The 24,034-nt window shown below is 35.5% G+C and overlaps 1 protein-coding gene across 5 annotated transcripts in view; it reads left to right on the top strand.

Annotated features, from left to right (window-relative positions):
• The window catches only part of ZNF638 (zinc finger protein 638), a 154,257-nt gene extending 132,729 nt beyond the window's left edge, over positions 1-21,528 (top strand). For 4 of the 5 annotated variants that reach the window (XM_063617845.1, XM_055242704.2, XM_055242707.2 and 1 more), the window contains exons 20-28: positions 563-688; positions 5,043-5,080; positions 9,284-10,505; positions 11,106-11,171; positions 13,239-14,193; positions 15,319-15,423; positions 18,088-18,189; positions 19,633-19,751; positions 21,209-21,528. In XM_063617845.1, coding sequence (XP_063473915.1) covers positions 563-688; positions 5,043-5,080; positions 9,284-10,505; positions 11,106-11,171; positions 13,239-14,193; positions 15,319-15,423; positions 18,088-18,189; positions 19,633-19,751; positions 21,209-21,274 — 2,799 coding nt within the window. In that variant the 3' untranslated portion in view covers positions 21,275-21,528. The remainder of the gene's footprint in view (positions 1-562; positions 689-5,042; positions 5,081-9,283; positions 10,506-11,105; positions 11,172-13,238; positions 14,194-15,318; positions 15,424-18,087; positions 18,190-19,632; positions 19,752-21,208) is intronic. The other variant, XM_055242705.2, reaches the window with a different exon arrangement.
• Positions 21,529-24,034: the final 2,506 nt, after the last annotated feature.

Here is a 24,034-nt window from a genome sequence, read left to right as displayed (position 1 = left end):
GACATAAATTTAACATTTTAATCATGTTTGTTTGTTCAGTGGTATTAAGCACCTTCACATTGTGCAACCATCACCATCATCCATTTGCAGAACTTTTTATCTTCTCAAACTGAAGCTTTCTATCCTTTTGGCAATAACTCGCCATTAATTCAGCCCTTATCAACTATTATTTCTGTTTTTATAAATTTAGTTACCTCATGTGTGTAGAATTATATTTGCTTTTTTGTGACTGGCTCATGTCACTTAGCATAATGTCTCTAAGGCTCATCCATGTTGCAGCATGTGTCAGATTTTTCTTCATTTTTAAAGCTGAGTAATAATTCTGTTTTATGCATGTAACACATTTTTATATCCACTCATCCATTGATGGACAGTTGGGTTGCTTCTCCCTTTGGTCTGTTGTGAATAATGCTTATGTGAACATGGGTGTACAAATACATGTTCAAGTATCGGCTTTCATTCCTTTTAGGATATACTAAAAAGTGGAATTGTTGGATTATGTAGTTATTCTAATTTTAATTTTTTTAAAGAACTATTCATAACTTTTTAATCTTCTCCAAAGGCAATTCTTCAGTTAGATAGTCCTGAATCTGCTCAGTCAATGTACAGCTTTCTGAAACAAAATCCACAAAACATTGGTGACCGTATATTGACCTGCTCATTATCTCCAAAGATAGACTTACCAGAGGTAAGATTTCTCTTGCTTCAGCTTTTGTGATTTTAGAAAATACAGAGAACATAAAGGTCATTCTCAGGCAGTAGTCAAACTTGTTTCTGTGTTTAGAGATGATTTTTACAATTTGTTTTGCAATGAGTGTTCCAATTTTCATAGTTTATAAAGCAGTATAAATTTGTCTAAACGAGAATAAAGAAATTTTCAACAATGTAACATATATGCATTTGAATACTTATTGTTGACATGTAGGTATCTACATTTTTGTGTACAGTGACTCTTTGTATGTAACATGATTGTCTCCAGAATGCAGCTACTTTGAATCCATTTTGGCTTCCTCTGGGTAGAAAGAAGTTTGTTTGTTCTTCTTTTTGTTTCAGTTACATTTATTATAAACTGTTTTTATGTTAAGAAATAAGATTTCACAGGTTCTTGGCTTACACAGTAGTACATGTAGGAAAGCTATGAATAGTTCACCTTTGAAAGCATTAAATTCAAACTCAGGTATTTTCTCCTTCTATTCCATTGTATGCTGATATCAGAGGTAAATAATAGGACCTTATATTTGGTGTCCTTGTATTGTTTGTCAGTCTGTTAAAAATCTTGCACTATCTAAAGAAAAAGGCAATTTCATCATCTAAATCTAAATTAGAGTATCTTTAAATAAATGTATTATGGTAGGTACCAGTTTAAGCACAAATGAGTGGCTCATTTCACTTGATAATTTCAGAAAAAAATGTGTAAAAGTTTTTAGCTATTCCTCAGCAGAACATGCATTTTTAAACAATTGTCATTTATATTTTTCAAGCTATTATTTAGTTATGTTCAACTAAGTTCAAAATTAAACACTGACTGTACAGAAATCCTTATCCCAGAAATATAGTCCCAAATTCTTAGAGTTAAAAGAAAATTAAACAAGTGAAAATTTACATAAACTTCTGCCTGAATTGGTACTTCACTTCCTAAGCGCTTACCCAGAACCTTATTCGTATAGCTTAAGTTGGATAACACATATGGCCTATTTATAACAGTTTTTAATTGACTACTATTTAAAATGAGTTAATAATCAACTCTGTATTATCCTCTCTTCAACACCTACTGTTTTTGTTAGACTGAAATGTTACTTCTTTGTATAGTATGTTTGACCTTTATTTCAATATCTATAGTTAGCTTGTATACAAAGCATGTAGCACTCCATTCTAAATACTGAAAACTAGTATCTGCATTTTTGATATTGTGATTATGAAGATACTTACTGCAGAATTAAGTAATAATGAAAATGGGTTTATAAAGAAGGCAATACGTAATATGTGTCCATAACCTCTACACTCACAGGTGAGTTTCTTATATTCCCAGTCATTTCTCAAAATGGTGCCACATTTTCATGAGTAGGTAGATTATGATTTTCTTGTATGGTTTAGGGTTTGTATCTTGTTGAAAGGGGGAAAAAATGACAGTCTTCATGTTACTGTGATCATCTGTGTAACTTAATTACTATTTGTTGAATGGAATCTCCTTTCAGGGCTATTCTTGTGACTCTTTTCTAAATTTATGGTCATTTGCTTTGTTGACCAATTATACACCTTTGGTTTTCTTTCATTGTTTTTCTGAGTTATGTCTGCTTTTTCTTGGATTCTGTCACGTCACAGGTTGTTTTTCTGTTTGCTAGAGTACATTCTCAAATATTTTTTTTTAACCCCAGAAAGTATGTGGTGGAGGCAGTACATTTTCTGAAATTCTGCATGTTTGAAACTGACTTTATTTTGCTCTTACATATTTCATTGATTGATTGTCTAGATGTAAAATTCTGTGCTTAGGCTATTTTTCCTTTGATTGTTTTTAGCATCCAGAATCCAGTATTATCGAGGAGAAGGCTGATTTAGATCATAACTATTTTGTTCCTCTGAAAGGTTTTAGGATTTATATATTCTTTAAACGAGTTTGTTTTTCTGTTTGTTTGTTTTAAAGACGAAGTCTTACTCTGTCACCTGGGCTGGAGTGCCATGGTTCAGTCATGGCCCACAGCAGCCTTAACTCCTGGGCTTAAGCAATCCTCTCATTTCAGCCTCCAGAGTAGACTATAGGGGCATGCCACCATGCCCGGCTAACTTTATCTTATTTGATTTTTGATTTGTGTGTGTGTGTGTGTGTGTGTGTGTAGATGGGGTCTCCTTGTGTTGCCCAGGCTGGTCTCAAACTTCTGGCCTGAAGTGCTCCTCCACCCTGGGCCTTCCAAAGTGTTGGAGTTATAGGTGTGAGCCACTGTGCCTGGCCCTAAACTAATATTTATCTAATTCCTTTTCTCTATGCTAACACTATTTTAGGTATTAGAATACCATGATGAACATTGTTTCAGTGTCCTAGTCCTCTAGGATTATATTTTAGTGGAGGAGATAGACTATAAACAGATATAAAAGTAATAAAAAGACTGTGAATAAATAAATCGAGATAAAAAGAGAATGATTAATGTGGGGAATGTGTATCTTAAAGTGGTCAGTGATAGTCCCTCAGCAGAAGAGTTATTTGAGAGACCTGATGGAAGAGAGCAAGCTCTAAGAAAATTTCAAGGAGAAGAGATTTTTAGACAGAAGAACCAGATCAAAGGCTTTAGGGACATGTTTGGTGATTCAAGAATTTCTAAAGAGAGGGTTGGTATTGCTAGTCCAGTGCGTAAGGTTTTTTCTTGGTTTGGGACTCATTTCCTACATCCTGCTTTTAGAGCAGGAAGTTTTTCTTTTTTTTTCCTTTTTTTTTTTTTTTTTTTTGTTGAGATGGAGCCTCCCTGGAGTGCAGTGGCATGACCTCGGCTCACTGCAGCCTCCACCTGCCGAGTTCAAGCAATTCTCCTGCCTCAGCCTCCCGAGTAGCTGGGACTACAGGCATGTGCTACCATGCCCACTAATTTTTTTTGTATTTTTAGAGATATGGGGTTCACCATGCTGGCCAGGCTGGTCTCGAACTCCTGACCTCATGATCCGCCTGCCTCAACCTCCCAAAGTGCTGGGATTACAGGGATGAGCCACCACGCCTGGCCCCAGGGAAGTTTTTCTGTTACTATTTTTTGATTTATTTCCTTCAATTTTTAATATTCTATTTTTCTGGAAATAACACCAGCACTGATTTCATAGATGCTATATTCTCTTGAATTTTTCTGAGGATGTTCTTTTGAGTTTTTTAAAAGGCATTTCAATTGTCTGAAATATCTTTTCTTTAGCTTACCTTGTTCACTTTTGTGCATTTGTTTTTCTGTTATTCCATTATGAATAAGGAAGTAAGTTGGCCAACTTCTTATCTGATGTAGAGTTCCTCTGATACCATACAGGGTTTTTTTTTTTTTTTCTCTCTAATAAGGTTTTCTCCTTAATGGAAAGCTGCTAGTAAACACTCTCTGTAATTGGGACTTAAAAACCGTCATCTTTAGTTTTGGGCAGTATCGTTAGGATATAAGCTAGACTTATCACCAGATATCCCAGTAAAGGAAGTCTTTACTGTTGGACTCAAACATCTATGCCAGGAATCCTCTCTAGACACACTGAATTTCCTTAAAGTACCGTTTTCAGTTTTTAGTCTGACAAAATCTTTCTAGAAGGTTTCTACCCAGAGAATGCATGATTTCTCAAAAAAGGCTTCCTTCTAGTATGTATAAGCTCTAAATGGCAGATATTTTTGCCATTTTGTTCACTGATGCATCCCAAGTACCTAGGACAGTGCTTGGCATATAGGGACTGATTTTTAATTGCTGCCCTTTTTTGGGGCTCCAGAATATTGCTTTCTTGGGACCCACATATCAGATAAATATTTAAAATATTTATCAGATATCAGACAAATATTTAAAATATTTATCAGATATCAGACAAATATTTAAAATATTTATCAGATATCAGACAAATATTTAAAATATTTATCAGATATCAGACAAATATTTAAAAGGATTATTGTTCAATTTTGTTCAGCATTTCTAGGTATTTTGAATAGGAAACTTTTTTAGTCAGCTGATCTCTCTTAGAAGTCTTTTAAAATAATTCCACAAGGAAGATGTTGATATTTCACGTTTATTGTTTAGGGAAAAGATAGAATTTTCAGGCTTCTAAAGTTAATAAAGTTTATTTATATCATTATTAAGGAAACTTATTTTTCATTAGTGTAAGTTATTGTGTGTGACCTAATTTGGAGGTCTTTAATTAGAAAAAAAATTCTAGAACCTGATAGTAATGTAGACACTGAAAACTAGCTGCTTTGATACTGCTTTGATACATTTTTAAGGTTTTTTTTTTTTTGAGCTTAAATTTTAACTAAAAACATTGCTTTTATAGTTAAATATTTCAAGTCCAGTGGAATAGCATCTAATAAAATGCTGATTATATTACAGGTGCAAACTGAGCATGACCCAGAATTAGAAAAAGAAAGGTATGTTGCTTTATGTTTACTGACACTTTTGTATAGTATTTAGTTTCTGAATTTTATTGCTGTATTTTATAGTAATGGCTCACATGTAGTGAAACGTTCCATTCTGCGTATTTATTTTGTGTACATATGGGCTTGTTACAGTTTTCTTTTTGGATTCAGCCTGACCTAGGAGTTTTGTTTGTTGTTTTTTATTTACTCTCATTTAAGTATTTACTGAATATTAGAGTAACTGCACATATAAACAGTTTGAATTAAATCACTTCTTTATAAAATGTTTTAAGACTCTCGAATAACTGAACTTCAGAACAGTAATTACATTGTTTTTGTTAGATTTTCCTATTCCAAAATAAACACGATAGTAAAATTTTAACCTTTTAATGTTACTTAATTTCATTGTGTTTTGATACTTTTTAAAAACAACTGGGTCGGGGCAAGTAAGTATTTGTTCAAAAAATCTATGTATACAGTTTTGCATTATCAGAGGAATGAAAGCTTGTTTTTCAAAGTCTCCACAAACTGGTGACTTACAGCCTTGTTCTGGCCACATAAAGTACACCCTCTCCTTAATAACTTTCTCATTCTGATGGATATCCTCCTTATCACCACCCTTGTTCCACCAGTTAATGACTTGCCTTTCACTGCTCTTCATTGTAAATCACTGATTTAGAATATTTCTTTTTCCTCCTGTATACTGAGTCATCAGTATTTATTAGTCCTTGTTGTAAGAGCGTATATTTGTTTGAAACAGCAGTTTGAAAGTGTTTAAATATGTAAAGTGTTTATTTTATCTGATGCACTGATGTTAAGATCCCTGAAAAACAGCACGTCTTAACGGATTTTTCTTCTCAGTAATTTTTATAAAATCAGATTATTTTAGTTGGTAAAGATGATGAGTACATTAAAATATACCAGTAACATTAAGCAATAGGTTTGCTCTGTGTGTCAGCACAGGGTTTTTTAAGTTGTATGTCATACCAGGTGCATTCACATACCTAAGAAATAGTACCACCAGCAGTGTGTGATTTGAAAGCTCACAAAGGGCTTAATAAATAACAGTGCCTACGTAGTACTATATATAGACCTAAAGATTGGCCAGGATAACTCTGTGGCAAAACCCATTTTATTTCATTTTACAGAGTTTTTTTGAGGTCTTCATGAAAAGTTGTTCTCCATAGCAATAGCAGTTGGTCATTGTTCTCCTCTCATTGTTTAGACATAGCTTTTAAAATTGAATATATTTCTTAAAGAATTTACAGATGTATTCAACCTCAATTAAAAAACTAATTTTTAAAATTAGCACCAAAAACTTCTTAATTCCTCCCACCCCCCCCCCTTTTTTACATTAGAGAAAAAGTTGTGGGATATGTCCAGAATACTGAACGTTTGTTTTGGAGTGAGCTGATGCTGAGAAAATACTGTTTGTTGTTTTTATTTTTTTATTTTTTTTTTTAAGAGACAGGGTCTTGCGATGTTGCTCAGGCTGGCCTTGAACTCCTGGGCACAAGCTATTTTCCCACCTCAGCTTCCTGTGTAGCTGGTACTACATGCACTTGTTTTGTTTTGTTTTAAAGCACTTGTGGTTGCCAATTCATTATGAATATGATACTTCTGTTTATAACTAATGTAAACTATTTACTGTTTAGAGGAAACTCATGGATACATTCATAATTTAATAATTCACATTATGTCTGAACTCATCCTGTTGGCATGTAAACAGATTTTATTTATCATCTGATCAAAGCCACAAATAAGAATGCTAAGTGAAATTTTTCTAATTCGTTAATATTAGGAAGTAACCAGTTGGCCTCTGAAATAAACACTAATCTTTACTATTGTGAAGTCCCAGTTTAAAGTTTCTCAGGATGTTTGTCTTTCAGTGTTAACGTTTGTTCTCATGTCCAGCTTTTATTGTATGCTTTTTCTGAAGGCTGTGAAATTCTGGTATTATTGGGATGGGATATTGGGGCTGGAGGGAGGCGTGGCAAATGAGATATCTGTATCTCAAATGCCTTTCTGGAATCCTTTTTTGTTCCATTTCCCAGAATATGGCTGTGTTTTCATTTGATCGTTACAAAGAGTGGTTGTTTAACTTTGGTGTTAATGTCATTTATTTGACATTTCAAACTGTCTTTTCAAACTAACTTGATGAATATTGAGGCTTTTTTCCCATATTAGCCAGAAAGCAGATACTAGTTTTGGTAGATGACTTCTCTAAAGAAAACACTTTACTTTAAATCATTTAAAAATGATTTAAAAAGACTAGCACACAAGGAGAAATATGGAATTAAATAATTCTTCTGAGTAGACCTGTGTTCTCTATTTCAAATATAGAACTGCATAATGGTTCAGTTTGTATATAAGATAATAACTTTTTTATTGAAAAACTTGTGAAGGGAAAAGTCTTTCTATATCCTTGAGCCAGGAATCAAGGTCTCCATTGTTATCTTAGCCCCATAGATGTTTTTACTTAGCCCTAAGTTTCTAAAGCTTTTATATAGGGTTAATATGCAGTACAGTAATGAGGCAGGAATTTGAGTATATTCTTCATTATTGGAAATGAGTCTTGTAATTTAAAGACAAAAGCTTGTTTTGAAAAGTAATATTCATATACCTGCTGTAACTGTGAATGTCACTACTCTTTTTCCGGTTGTGCTTTGCCACAAATTTTATTTTGAATTGTAAAGATTTGAAACTCTTAAAATAAGCCATTTATATTTTGAATAAAAGGAGTGTGATTATTTAAAAAAAAAAAAAAAAAACCATTTCAGCATGCAAAGAATAACTTGCACAATGGATAGAATATATATTGATTAAGGTTTAGGGTCAAGAGGTATTTCTCTAATCTGGTAAAGAGTTTCCTCAGGATGTAATCTTTGGGGCATGAGGAAAGACCAGTTTGGTTCAAATGATTTAAGATACTGATGTGGTAGCACGACTTTCTTAAATATGGTTAACATCTCAGCACACACGATACAGATCATCTTGTGTTGTTAACTGAAGGGTACGTGGCCACCCTCTAAGAAGCAGGTCAAAAGGGATGGCTCATCCTCTCCTTCCTTAAAAAATAGGAGAAGAAAGTCAGTACTTTTTAATAATCAGGTATTGATATGATAGGATCACTCTCTGGTGTCTTTCTCCAATCTGCTGCTTCTCATTATATGAATATATTTGGTAAATTTTAATTTGCATTGATAGCATGTTGGGCATTGTTTTTGGAAGCTAAGGTTTTCCTTGTTCTTCTTCAAGAAAACCTCTGATTTGTGGAACATTAATATAAAAATAACTTATTCCGTGTCTACCTCGGTGAAAGTACTGGAATTATAGGACTACTCACTTTTCATGTACTTTAGATTTGGGAAGACCATGATGAAATAAGATGAATTACATATACTTAGCCATGTATTTCCTCCATTTCTTCTGAATACTACTACTTACACATTTAAGTTAAATATTAGAAGTATACATTATTCTCTTGAATTGGGAAGGTTTGTTTTTTAATGTATTTCTTCTTACAGCCAAAGGCAAATATTTATAATAAGACTGTATGTTCACATAAGGTGATTGTATCAGGTTTTGTCACTAGCTTTAAATCTTCAATAGAGTATGTAAAGAATACTTTCCAAAAAATGTTCTAAGTTTTATCATTAATAAATATGGTTCTTGGGTAATTAAAAAAATATTTTACATCCAAAAAAAAATAAAAAGGTGATATGATTTAGAGTATGGTCTTTTCCCCCCACCAGTTTCTGTTTATGTTCTTTTTAGGTAAGGTTCACTTATAAAATTTTAAATCATAATGCATGGATCATTAGTTTTATTGTAGAACTGTACACATATTTTATTATTTCAGTTTCCACTGTTGGGAATAGGACCTGATGATATTTGAAGTGTCTCAGATTCACATTTGGCCTTTCAATGTCAGAGGTTAACTTGACAGAGGAGGGAAAATACTGGCTATAATCACATGAATGCAAAAGGAACATATCAACAGTCATAATTTATATTATTTACATATTTCCATCAAAACATCTTACCCATTTTATGCTGATTGGTTGGATTTCCCAGTGCTTATTACGAATGCATCAGGAAGTCTTAACAATTGGCATCAACAGGAATCTTTATAATGGTTGAATTCTCATCATAGTTTGATTTTTGTTTGTGTTTTTGTTTGTGTTCTTTTTGTTTGTTTTTAAATACTTTTAGCCCTGACTTGAAAAACAGTCGAGTTGATGAAAGTGAGGTGCAAACAGCAACTGATAGTCCCTCTGTTAAACCTAATGAGCTTGAAGAAGAAAGTACTCCCAGCATTCAAACAGAAACTTTGGTACAGCAGGAAGAGCCTTGTGAGGAAGAACCTGTAAAAGCAACATGTGATACTGACTTTGCTATTGAAACTTTGGAGCTTGAAACTCAAGGAGAGGAGGTCAAAGAAGAAATTCCTCTTGTAGCATCCACTCCAGTCAGTATTGAACAATTCACTGAAAATGCCGAGGAGTGTGCTTTAAATCAGCAGATGTTTAACAGTGACTTGGAGAAGAAAGAGGCAGAAATTATTAACCCTAAAACAGAATTGTTACCATCTGACAGTGTGTTTATAGAAGAAAGGAACATCAAAGGAATTCTGGAAGAATCTCCATCTGAAGCAGAAGATTTCATTTCTGGAATTACACAGACTATGGTAGAAGCTGTAGCTGAAGCAGAAAAACATGAAACTGTTTCAGAAATATTGCCATCAACTTGTATTGTGACGTTAGTACCAGGAATTTCCACTGGGGATGAGAAGACAGTGGACAAAAAGAATATTTCTGGAAAAAAAGGTAACATGGATGAAAAGGAGGAGAATGAATTTAATACTAAGGAAACCAGAATGGATCTTCAAATAGGAACAGAGAAGGCTGAAAAGAACGAAGGTAGGATGGATGCAGAAAAGGTGGAAAAGATGGCAGCAATGAAAGAAAAGCCTGCAGAAAACACTTTATTCAAGGCATACCCAAATAAAGGAGTGGGTCAGGTTAATAAGCCTGATGAAACTAGTAAAACTAGTATTCTGGCTGTATCAGATGTATCTAGCAGTAAACCAAGCATCAAGGCTGTTACAGTCTCTTCTAAGGCAAAAGCTACAGTTTCAAAAACTGAAAATCAGAAAAGTTTTCCAAAACCCGTGCCCAGAGATCAAATAAATGCTGAAAAGAAACTTTCAGCCAAGGAATTTGGTCTGCTTAAACCTACAAGTGCCAGGTCAGGCTTGGCAGAAAGCAGCAGTAAATTCAAACCTACTCAGAGCAGTCTTACCAGAGGAGGCAGTGGAAGGATCTCAGCCCTGCAAGGCAAGCTTTCTAAACTGGATTACAGGGATGTAACAAAACAATCTCAGGAAACAGAGGCTAGACCTTCCATCATGAAACGGGATGACAGCAACAATAAGGTGAGGAGCGTAGGAAGAATGGCACAGTGTGTCTTTGAAGTGATTAGCTCCGCTGCTGTAGCTGTGTAGTAGGAGATGTAATTTTGTTTCATACTTTCATCTCCTCACTCTACCCCAGAAGCTCCCATTTCCTTTTCTTAAATGATTCCATTGTTTAAACCAGTAGACATTTAGAGTATTAAGCTCAAGTTCATAATTTATTGACAAGTTTGAAAAGCATTATTTGGATACAATTTGGAAATAACTGTGGTTTTAAAAAAAAAAAAAAAAGTCTGCAGTGAATCTCCTAAGGTGATTTACCACTCTGCTTCTGAATGGGAAACTGTTTCCTCTCTTAAATTGAAGCTTCCTTTATCAGGTCACTGATTGCCTAACTAGACATTGTGAGACGAAAAGATCAGTAAAACTGAATTTAACTACAACTTGTAGAGACTGTGCCTATACTGTTTAGTGACTGTTGACTTAGTTTTGTATACATGTTAAATAATTTGCATAATTGACTATATTTGAGTAATGTTTACTGGGTTTTTTTTTTTTTTTAGAACTTTAATAATATGGTTGTAAATTCTGTTTTTCTGTATTTCTTATTTGCTGTTTCAGACTTTGGCTGAGCAAAACACTAAGAATACTAAAAGCACTACTGGTAGAAGTTCCAAATCTAAAGAGGTAAAAAATAGATCACAGACCCTAACCCTTCTTTTTCATCTCCATAGCACAGTTCATCTATCTTACAACCTGTGCCTGCCTTAACAATGTTAGAGACTAAGAGTATAGAGCAAGGGATAGGAATGAGATGTTTTGTTTTTAACTTATCTCTAATCCTACCATTAATTTACTTTTTGACCTTGAGCTAGTCTAAACACCTGGTGCTTTCTTGGTGGGAGGGGGGCAAAATGTTATATGGGGACAGAAAGAGAGTAGAGTAGGGCAGTACCTCCAATCTCATATTGACGGGAATAGGTTGTAGACACAGAAAAAAAAATTATATATGTAAAAGAGACTGACATTTGACTTGAGTCATCGTCATTTTGTTAAAACAGGTTATCCTTTTGCTCTAATTTAGCCTTAAGTGGATGGTCTCTAAGATTTACTTTACTGGTACCAAGTTCTGTTGTCAAACATATTTTATATTTGGTTATTTTAGGTTTTTACCATTCATAGAATGTTTTTTCAGTCATTTTACTTTTCTTACCTGGTAGGGGATGAATTTGGGCCTATGTTGTTGGGGCAAGGAGAAATGTTACTAGTTTTAAGCAGAAATAAGGATTATGGCTACTAAAGCAGAAGTAAGGATTATGGCTACTAAAGCAGAAGTAAAGATTGTGGCTACTTCAGTTTGCTTTGTTAATTTGATAATACAATAGCTTGCAGATATTCTCCCTAGAAATTACAGGGTACATATTCTAATGTCGTTATTATATATATATTTGTGTGTGTGTGTATATATATGTATATAAAATAGCAGTTGATCACTGATAACATACTAAATGTATAGGAGCCCTGGTAGGAATTTATCTTCTTTACTATTGATGGCATTTAAAAAAATTACAGGTACTGTTGTTTTCAAATACAGTTATGTTAGGCATTGAGTCTTAGTAATAATTTTTTCATACAACTTTCTCAAAATGTAACCATTATATTTCTTTTATTATTATTATTTTGCAACGAAATCTTGCTCCTGTGCCCCAGGCTAGAGTGCAATGGCGCGATCTCAGCTCACTGCAACCTCTATCTCCCAGGTTCAAGTGATTCTCCTGCCTCAGCCTCCCGAGTAGCTGGGATTACAGGCGCCTGCCACCACACCCAGCTAATTTTTGTATTTTTAGTAGAGATGGGGTTTCATCATGTTGGCCAGGCTGGTCTTGAACTCCTGACCTCAGGTGATCAGCCTCCCAAAGTGCTGAGATTACAGGTGTGAGCCACCATGCCCGGCCTGTATTTCTTAAAATATGTATTCTATATATAATTAATGTGTAATCAATATATACTGATAAATGGAACAGCCTAATTAGCTGTTTACTTTCTAACTATACTTGAGGTGCTTTTAGAAGTCCAGTAAGTATTCTAGAACACTTATTAGATGTTTGACATACGGAACAGTAAATCCTTTGTATTGTCTGACAAATACTTTAAATGTATTTTTATGTGTCATACTTCAAAACTCATCATTTAGGAAATGTAATCTTATTGAATTTAAGTAAAAGTGGAATTAGGTTGACACTGTTAGGATTTTACCTCTGGCTTACACTTTGTGAATTATAGCTAAGTCATTTGTGGGCTTTAAAAAAAATAACTCTAGGCCGGGTGCGGTGGCTCAAGCCTGTAATTCCAGCACTTTTGGAGGCCAAGGCGGATGGATCACGAGGTCAGGAGATCAAGACCATGGTGAAACCCCGTCTCTACTAAAAATACAAAAAAAAAATTAGCCAGGCATGGTGGCGGGCGCCTGTAGTCCCAGCTACTTGGAGAGGCTGAGGCAGGAGAATGGCGTGAACCCGGGAGGCGGAGCTTGCAGTGAGCCGAGATTGCGCCACTGCACTCCAGCCTGGGCGACAGAGCAAGACTCCGTCTCAAAAAAAACAAAATAAAATAACTCTAATTTTAGTCTTTAGGAAACCTAATTTGTACTGCAATTCTCCCAAATGATCTGCATGCACATTTATCATGACTATTTGGAATCTAGCCAGTGGTCAAAATTTGTTTACAGTATTATGATTTTTAACTCTCCAACAGGAGCCATTATTTCCATTTAATTTGGATGAATTTGTTACTGTGGATGAGGTTATAGAAGAAGTGAATCCTTCTCAGGCCAAGCAGAATCCACTAAAGGGAAAAAGGAAAGAAACTCTCAAAAATGTTCCTTTCTCTGAACTTAACTTAAAGAAGAAAAAGGGGAAAACCTCCGCCCCTCGTGGTGTTGAGGGAGAACTATCTTTTGTAACATTGGATGAGATTGGGGAAGAGGAAGATGCAGCTGCACATCTAGCACAAGCTCTAGTCACTGTGGATGAAGTAATTGATGAAGAAGAACTAAATATGGAAGAAATGGTAAAAAATTCAAATTCACTTTTTACATTAGATGAATTAATTGACCAAGATGATTGCATTTCCCACAGTGAACCTAAAGATGTTACTGTTCTGTCAGTGGCTGAAGAACAAGATCTCCTCAAACAGGAACGCTTGGTAACTGTGGATGAAATTGGAGAAGTGGAAGAACTACCTTTGAATGAGTCAGCAGACATAACTTTTGCCACTTTAAATACTAAAGGAAATGAAGGAGATACCGTAAGGGATTCCATTGGCTTCATTTCTTCTCAGATGCCTGAAGACCCTTCTACTTTAGTTACTGTAGATGAAATACAAGATGACAGCAGTGATTTGCATTTAGTGACTTTGGATGAAGTAACTGAAGAGGATGAAGACTCTCTGGCGGATTTTAACAACCTTAAAGAAGAGCTTAATTTTGTTACTGTTGATGAAGTTGGAGAGGAGGAAGATGGAGATAATGATTTAAAAGTTGAGTTAGCACAAAGCAAAAATGACCATCCCACAGATAAAAAAGGGAACAGAAAGAAGAGAGCTGTGGACACAAAAAAGACAAAACTTGAATCCTTGTCCCAAGTGAGTCCAGTAAATGAGAATGTTATGGAAGAAGATCTAAAAACCATGATTGAAAGACACTTAACAGGTAGATACTTGGAAGGGGTAGTCTTTCTGTTTTATGAGGGGATTACATTTAAAATTAATTTTAAAATACATGTTGTGGCATTACCAATAATGTCACCCAGTATTGATATTAGAGGCCAACAGATAGTTAAATCAACAATAAATTTTCCAAAGAAATGTGTACAAGTTTCACAGTTTTTTAAAGTTATACAGCAGAACTTGCTCCAGGTTATACTTCAAGAAAGGATGACAACAGAAAACAAACTAAAGTAGCCAAATTAGAATTGGAATGAAAATGATATATTTGTATTGTGGGAAAAAGACAACTTTTGATAAATAGAAGAACATTTACATCAGATTACCTCCCAGTTTTTGCTTAGACTTAGGATTAAGAATTATTTATAAAGGAACTATTTGATTTTAAAGTAATATTGTAATGATACAGAATAGTAGGGCAGCTCACTTTCCGAACTTGAGGGAGGTAAACATAATTTCCATTAAGAAAATCTTGAGGCCAAGTATTGTGACTCACGCCCGTAGTCTCAGCACTTTGGGAAGCCAAGGTGGGAGGATCGCTTGAGGCCAGGAGTGCGACACCAGTCTGGGCAGCCTAGCAAGGCTCCGTCTCTACAAAAAATTAAAAAGTGAGCCAGGGACAGTGGCATGCGTCTGTGGTCCCAGCTGCTTTGGAGACTGAGGCGAGAGGATCGCTTGAGCCCAGAAGGTCGAGGTTGTGGTGAGCAATGGTTGCCACTGCACTCCAGCCTTGGTAACAGTGAGCCACTTTGTCTCCAAAAAGAAGAAAAAAAACCTTCTGAAAGATTTAACTCATCTAAGAATAAAATACTAGGAAGGTCCCACAGCTTATGGAACAAATTAGAAAAACATTTATAGACACCCTGGGAAAAGAAGTTAGAAAAGCATAGTTACTGGGAAAATGATAACTGGGAACAAAAGGAAATGCTTAGATTAAACTGATTATTTTAAAATAGAATTCTTCTATTTTATGTTAGCAGTAGGCTTCCCACCCAAATTTGGGTATTTTTTGCAAAAATGTATAATGTTGATTCAGACAGTATAATATGTTTAATTTAAAGCAATTTAAATACTGTTACTAGAGCAATAAATTGGGACTTTCTTTTTAAAGCTAAAACTCCAACCAAGAGAGTTAGAATTGGGAAAACTCTGCCATCAGAAAAAGCTGTTGTGACAGAACCAGCAAAAGGTGAAGAGGCCTTCCAGATGAGTGAAGGTAAAGCAGGATTGTTGGAATGGGAAGGAAAGTTACACAACACAAGAGAGTAGTGGAAGTTTTAAAGATCTATCTAAGAAGAAAAGTAGAAAATCAGTGGAATAGAGCAGGGGTGGGAAAAGTCAACTATAGTTATTAGATGTGGGTAACATTTTGATCTTTGTAATGTAGAGAGAATGGATTATTGATATTAGAATGTGATAGATTAAATGATCCTTGAAAGGTTTTCTGACCACGTTGCAGCATCAGATAGAAATTATTTATTAACTAGCTATTATTTGTGGACCTTGCTTTGTGGATGCTTCTCAGCAGCCAGCCAGTGAATTAAACAGGAAGCCTTAATAGCGTTTATAAAATTTAACTTGAAACAAATAAGGAAATGTCTAGTGAGAGAGAATACTGTAGTCACTCAACAGATACTTGTCGTATTGGGCATCCTTCATAACAGTGTTAAAAAGGGTGGACAAAAGAAAGTTCATAGCTCTTGCTCGCAAGGGTTTATTGATTTAGAGAGGTTAAGCAAAAAATCACCTTGCCAGTATGATTTAAATAGAGCACTGTAAGGGTATCGCTTTTACCATTCTCTTTGTAGCACCCTTATTGCCCTCTTTCTTTCCTATCCTATCTTCTCTAAGGAAAACTTACCAAGTATGATTTGGTCCAAGGATCTCAGGTGGGCTGTCAGTGCTGCTCCCAATGTATTAGAGGTCTCCTTTCTTTACTGTTTGCTAACCAGATGTAAAATTAGCCTTTTCTCCCTTCTACATCACCTAACCCATTTCTCACTGGATGTCCTTGCTTTCGTTTTTATTTGCCAGAGTAAATCTAGGATCTCCCTTGTCTGCCAACTTATGTTTTGCTTTATACACATAAAATACACAATTTGGCCAAGTTTTTCCCATTGAAAGAAATATCCCTTTGACCTTGAAATCTCTCTAGCTCCTATCTTTTCTCCTTGCTTTTAGAGCAAAACATCTAGAAAGAACCACCTACTTTTATGTCTTAATTTCCCATTGAACTGAATGTATTTTGGTTTCTTTCTCCTACCACCTTCCTGAAAATGATGTTGATGAATCCCCCATTAGGTTGTTGTCAAACGTGATTTTTTAAAGTGTTTTCTTAAGTTAGTCTTACTTGACTTTTCCACATGATTGGTTACCTTTGATTATGCCCTCGAAGCTCTTTGCCAAGTCATGGTCAAGTGGGTATTCATTCCTTCTTCCTTGTCTATTCTTTTCCATAACCAATCTTTGATAACCAAGGTATAGGTGGTGGCTCAGTAATTAGGTTCTCGCATGATTTCACAAGGTCACCCTCCAACTTCAGAATTTCTGTGTGGTAGGGCAACCTTGGCAGTCAGCTTGCTTAGAACTACCTCACTGCAACTGAGTAATATAAAAGGATGATTTAGTTACTGCTTACTTAACAATATATTTTTACTAATGAACAATATGTTTTGACAAAAGGACCTAGCTTAAGAAAAAGTCATTTTTCCACACAATTGTAAACTTAAATCATTTATTTTAATCTATTTTAATTATATAACTTTAATATATGTTATATATTAAGATAAATGTGCCTTTGGAGTGGCAGGAACAGATATGTTTGGGAAAGTTTATTACCCTGATGAAGAAATAAACAATTATAGAAGGAGATTGGAGGCAAGGAAACCAGATTGTTTTAACCATCAAGTTAAGAAAAGAAAGATACCTTTTTCTTATTGATTGTAGGACTTGATGATCAGTAAAGTGTGAGAGGAATAAGAGTACGTAATGATTTCAAAGTTCCTGGCCATCGCCTCAGGAATACTAAAGAGTAGTCAGAGTAGCCCAGATGTATGGAGGGAACACTGAACTTGAAGTCACAAAGTCTTGGTTCTAGCCTGTGTCACTCACTAGCTATGCAACCTTGGGCATATCCGTTTATTACCTCTTTTGATTGTGCTTTCTCTATCTCTGAAGAAATAGGGATGGGTTAATAATGATTTGACCTGCCTATCTTACATGAGGTAAAAGGTAAATGAATGATTATATATGTAAAAGGGTTTTGTCAAGTATTAGGCAACAGTAAGGCATTTCAGCTACTGAGGGTAATCAGAATTGCTTGGAATCAGTCTTCATTTTTGTCTGTCCCCAAGATCATAGTATGCAGAGTCTGCTAACATTGAGTGCTTCTTACGTGTTACTCACTTCGGTGGGCTTTAACATTTATATTAATAATTTTACTTGTGATTCTAACAGGGGTCTTAGGCTATCAGTTTCGGCTCAATTTTCTAGATTGGAAGGGCCTCGGTATTGGGCCATAGAATCAATTTCTGCTGGTATCCTTTTCCCTTAATCTCCACTCTCTGCTCAGCTTAGCACTTTGCATATATAAGTTCTCTTGCCAGTAATGATAGGACTTGTATTACTCTTTAAATTCTGCCCGGAACATATATCAATAAAATTTGCTGTTAGCTTTAGACCTATATTCCTAAATCCATTTGAATGGATTTACCCATTTATTCCTTACATTAAAGAATATTGGAGAATATTGTTCAAAGAATGGCCAGATGGGATTAACCAAGGGAGGTTTTCCCTGAGAAAGAAAAAGGTAAGAATTACCCAATGTTAACAAAGTCTGTAAGTCTATTCTGAATAGCTTTTTTTCCTCGAAAAATTTTAGTTGATGAGGAATCTGGATTAAAGGATTCAGAACCAGAGCGAAAACGCAAGAAGACTGAAGACTCTTCTTCAGGCAAATCAGTGGCATCTGATATCCCTGAGGGTAAAGTTAAAATGACATTTTTTTCTTACCCATATGAAATTTAAAAATCAACACCATAATAAGTATTCTGTTGTTTAGGTGAGTAATTGGGTAACCTTGCCTGCGTTGTCATTTTATAGTGGAAATTTGCATGTTTTACACAGTGGCATTTTTGAAGACAGCTTACTGGGCTGTTTTTACCTGAGAAGGATATTTTTACTGCACTCTTGAAATCTGGGATGTATCTCCTCTTTTATTCCTGGTGCTTTCTTTGCCACTCTGGTGAGAATTGAGTTATACTTGCCCACAGGCAGAAAGTCACCCCAGTTAAGCAGAACATGCTGAAAATCTTTGCTAGCCGACTTTGTTCATGGTCAGCTAAGGTGAGCTGAGGGGGGACCTTATTCAGCCATCATACTCCTCAGTCAGACAGTTGCCCATCATTCTACCTCTTCTCTCTCTTTTATTTTAACAGGATTCCTAAGAGGTTTATTTTTATTATATTTTATTTTGAGACAGGGTCTCACCCTGTCGCCTAGGCTGGAGTGCAGTGATGTGATCTCAGCTAACTGCAACCCTTTCCTCCCAGGCTCAGGCAATCCTCTCACCTCAGCCTCATGAGTAGCTGGGACTACAGGCGTCTACCACCACACCTGGCTAATTTTTGTATTTTTGGTAGATACAGCGTTTCGCCTTGTTGCTTAGGCTGGTCTCAAACGCCTGAGCTCAAGCAGTCTGCCCGCCTTGGCCTCCCAAAGTGCTGAGATTATAGGCTTGAGCCACCTGTCCCAGCCAGAGGTATTTTAGAGTGTTAGGTTCTTATCTAATGACTTGGTATTCTGATTATTGAACAGTTCTTTGTTATCTGAAGATTCTCCGTGGGAATCTATTCAACTTGGCATTATACCAAAGCAGTGGCATACTGGCATTCCCTAGAGGCTCTGGAATATTATAGAATGTGTTAACGAAATAAAGACTTAACGTTTTCTGATTAAAATTACTACTATTGATCCCTAAATTTATAGCAGTGTGTACTGTTCTTATATTTAAGTATGTACTGTGCTTAATATTTTTGTCATGTTTAAATAAATTGATGAAGGCCAGTTGTGGTGGCTCACACCTGTAATCCCAGCACTTTGGGAGACCAAGGCAGGCAGATCCTATAGGGGAGGTTAGGAGTTCGAGACCAGCCTGGGCAACATGATAAAAACCCATCTCTACTAAAAATACAAAATTAGCCGGGCGCAGTGGCACTCACTTGTAATCCTAACTATTTGGGAGCCTGAGGCAGGAGAATCACTTGAACCCAGGAGGCAGAGGTTGCAGTGAGCTGAGATCGCGCCACTGCACTCCAACCTGGATGACAGAGTGACTCTGTCTCAAATAAATAAATAAAATAAATCGATGAACACAACTGGAGATTAATTATTGTTAATTTTCTTCTTGTCTCTTCTTATCCTCTAGAATTAGACTTTCTTGTACCTAAGGCTGGATTCTTCTGTCCAATTTGTTCCCTCTTCTACTCAGGTGAAAAAGCAATGACAAATCACTGCAAGAGTACACGTCATAAGCAAAATACTGAGGTAATTTTTAAAATTCTTGCAAAATCTTGAAGTGTTGTTACTGTCTTAGAATCAAATTATTTATCTACCCCAAACGTACATTTCCCCCCGCTTTAGGAGAATGTTTATGCCAGTTTATTCCTCCTAAGTCCTGTTTTCTCCTTCAGTGTACCTTGCCTGTAATTTCTAGTCCTTATTTCTTTTACTTGAACAGCAACATTTGCCAGAGTAGATTCTGTAGATCACTAGTCTCATTTGACACTCCATTATTAAAGTAAGAAACTGCATATTTTGATGCCCTCTTGTCATGTAGACATTAGCATATTAAAGTTTCTGAATTGTCTAGCTGGAATGAATCCTGCTTAACTTCATGCAACCCATTTATTAAACTGATTTAATCACAAAACCTTTTTTAACTTGTACACATCTTTAAGAAGTGTTACTCTAGAGAATCATTATTAGCCATAATTGAAATGGTGACTCTAGTTCCTGCTGAATATTTGAGAGTTTTGTACATCCTCTCTGTTGAATTTGTGGCACAGACACTCATCTAACATTTATTGAGCTGTTCTATGCTGGAAGCTTATTTAATCTCATCAACTTCATGAGGTAGATGCTATTATTCCAATTTTAAAGATGAGAAAATAGACTTAAGGAGGTTATATATCTAAACCCAAGGTCACATAGCTAGTTAGTAGCAGACCTAGCATTTGAACTCAGCTCTATTTCATTCTAGGCCCAAGCTCTTATGCATTGTGCTTTGCTACCTGTGTGCTTAACTTAGTTCGTCATGTCACTTTTCCATTTAAAACCTTCTAGTAGCTTCATATTGCACTTGGTCTAATATCCAAACTTCTTATTTTGGGTCTTTAAAGCCCTGCATGATCTGATTTCTTTTCTACTTCTCTGAATGCTTTCTGTGTTTCAGCTTTTCTGGCTTTGTTCTGTTTTTCATACATGAGAGACCCACTGCTGCCTTAGCACCTTTATATTGCTGTTCTTTTGCTGCTTCCCAGTCCTACTTGCATGGCCAGTTCTTCATGTTTTTCGTCTCAAGTATCACTTCCCCAGAAAGGTCTGCTTAAGAAAGACCTAGCTAAGTAGAACCCCCAAAAAAGTTCAGCCTCAGTTTCGTTGTTACACTGTCTTTGAAGTGCTTACCACCGCCCCCAAAGTATTTTATTTTTTTCTTTTATTGTTTCTCTTCTCCCATTAGAATGTAAGCTTTATTGTATAAAAGATTCTATCTGTCTTGTTGCCCACCGAATCCTCAGGCACCAAGCATAATACCTGGTGTATCATAAACATCAAATGACTGATGAATGAAAGGAAGAAATGTTTATATAAGGCACTGTGTTTATAATATTTTGTAGGGTCAGTTTCTTTTAAATTATAAATAAAATATACAGTAGATAAATTTGCACATGTAGCAAAATAATGTCTAATAAGTATTTTATATTGCAAATTGCTTTTAACAGAAATTCATGGCCAAGCAAAGAAAGGAAAAGGAGCAGAATGAGGCTGAAGAAAGAAGCTCTAGGTGATTGGGGGAAAAGGGAAAGAATTCACTAGAAATTTGTTTAGGGTCCAGTTGATTTGTGTATTTTTGTTATCATTTAATTTGTAATTCTCGTTTCAGAAGCAAATATTCGTGTTGTACAAATTTCTGATTGCCCTAAATGTAGAGAGACTGATGGGGAAAGTATGATGGGTTTGATTTTTATATCAAATCATCAGGCATGGAGAAATATCTTTTAGAAGTGTTAAAATAAATGTTCCTACTGTATATTTAAAATACCATCTGTGTTTGTGGCTGATTTTTTAAAGACTTGCTTGCCTCTGATTGCAGACAAGGTTTTTCACTACAAGTTCTGTGACTTGGGATGTTTGGGGATTCTTCATGTATCACTGGAAGTCATAGCATGATAGTGTTTTACTTTGCGTCAACCATTCGTATATACAGGTCATAGGTTTCTTAAAATTCAAATTTTTTTCTGGATAAAATTAGATTACAGCATATTTTCCCCAGATAGGTTTGAATGAAACTTTGCTTGATTTTTATATGTGTTGGAAAGGTATTTTTTCTGCTTCTGGTAACACTTGCTGTTTCTGCCAGAACCCATTTAAGGTAACACCAAGCTAGTCATTTATTATTAGCTTGAATCTACAGAGCAGCCATTACTTCTGTGGACCACCAGAGTAGCTTTTTAAACCATTTGAATTATACTTGAATATGTTTATAAGAAGTTTTAAGGGCACAAAAAAATAATTGAATGGCTAGCAGGTGATGGAAATAACCCGATACTTTTAAGTTGTTAGATTAAGCCGTTCTTCAGACATAGTCTGCTTACTTATAATTGTTTTAGTATTTGATGCCTGAAGATAGAGTGCACCAATTAATAATACAAAGAGGATGAATGGAGGGGAACAACAACAACAAAAACCCTACTTTTTTTAGATCTCTTATTTCCATCACAGCACAAGAGAGACATCACAGTCAGCAAGACGGGCTTGGAGAAAAAAAGGCAGCACCTCTTTGTCACCTCCTATGAAACTCACTGCATACTTAGTTGAGACCCACAGCCTGAGTAAAATTACAGAATACTATAAGTCACAGACAAGGGGGTGGAGTAGAGAGAGGAGCGGCTTGCTGTCAAGAGTTTGTTGGAATTAAAACCTTACAGGTGAATCCGGATAAGAGGGAGAAGAGCTGTTAAAAGATTGGAGAATAAGGTGCCTGTAAACTACAGAAACACAGTCATAGTGAATAAGAATCTTACTTTTAAAGAATCTTCCTTTCTTCTCAGCTTGCTTTTGGAACTTGCAACTAGGGAAGTTATAAGCTTCTTTAATCTTGTCAGGATCAGTCCTTTGAAATTGGGATTCTAGATTAGAATGAGAGGAGGAGCTGCTAAAGCATAAAAATGGTAGGGGTGATTTTTGTGTTTTATCCTAGTGACCAATGTTGACCGTTAATTATACATTATAAATAATGTTTTTCTCTGGGACTTTTTGCACTTAATGCTGGTAATTTTTATCATAGGGCTTCAAATACAAAAGATTTGTATGAGGTTTTCAGAAAGTAAACGTGCTCTTTGCATATAATTTTAGTATTGTTCTTGGCATTTTCAGAAAATCTCCCTTCTTTAGTCGCACCACACAAATGGAACATCATATACATAGTAGTTTCTGCTTATTAGTTGATTGAGGGATATAATTAGGATTGCAGCTGACTTAATTTTTTTTTTTTTTTTTTTTTTTTTTTTTTTTTGAGACAGACTTTCGCTCTTGTTGCCCAGGCTGGAGTGCAATGGCACGATCTTGGCCCACCGCAACCTCCATCTCCCGGGTTCAAGCGATTCTCCTGCCTCAGCCTCCCGAGTAGCTGGGCCTACGGGCGTGTGCCGCCATGCCCGGCTAATTTTTTTTTTTTTTTTTTTTTTTAATGGAGGCGGGGTTTCTCCATGTTGGTCAGGCTGGTCTCAAACAGTTTACATTCAACGTGATCTTTATAAAAGTTTTTAGATTTTATTACCCTTTCTGGCATTAGGATGCTGTGGAAACTTGCCTCTCCAAAATTACTCCTTTTTAATCCTTTAAAAAACATTTATAGGGGAGTCAGGTTTTTAAAACTTAAATTTTTAATTTTACTAATTTGTTATTTGATTGTGGAAAATGTCAAGCATATTAAGACAATAGGATAATTACCCTCATACAATAATTAGTTCCAATAATTATCAACTTAAGGCCAGTTGTGTTATGTGTGTGTATCTCTACTCCCAACTCTCTTGTATTACTTTAAATATCAGTATGTTTTACTCGTTAATTGTTCATTATGTATTTCTAAAATATAAGGTACATAACCAGTACCATTAAAAATATCTCATTTAAATAATAGTTTGGTTCAGATTTTCAACTTTCATAAATCATTTTTTTTGTGGTTGTTGCTTTACTAAGTCTGAATCCAGATTCAAAATAAGATCCACATATTGTGACTGGCTTAGGTAGGTCTTTTAAATTATGCTATTTTTAATATATAGGTTCTTCCCTTCCTCCTTCCCTCCTTGTAATTTATTTGATAAAGAAGCTAGATTCTTGGCTGTGCCAAGCAGTGCTGCTCAAAATGTCTTGGGACCCAGGGCAGTGCCAGTTCAGAAACTTTAGTGCTAGTTTATGATTACCTAAGTACAGAAATTGAGAATTTCTAGAAACATTTTGACAGTGATTTTATATTTGTTTATTGAATCTAACAATAAAAAAATGGAGTTTGTATGTTTTTGTGGGGTTTTTAAAATTTCTTTCCT

This window comes from Symphalangus syndactylus, chromosome 14 (genome assembly GCF_028878055.3).
Source record: "Symphalangus syndactylus isolate Jambi chromosome 14, NHGRI_mSymSyn1-v2.1_pri, whole genome shotgun sequence".
NCBI lineage: Eukaryota > Metazoa > Chordata > Mammalia > Primates > Hylobatidae > Symphalangus > Symphalangus syndactylus.
The sequence above is the reverse complement of the archived record's forward strand: the minus strand, read 5'-3'. Positions and strand labels throughout refer to the sequence as shown.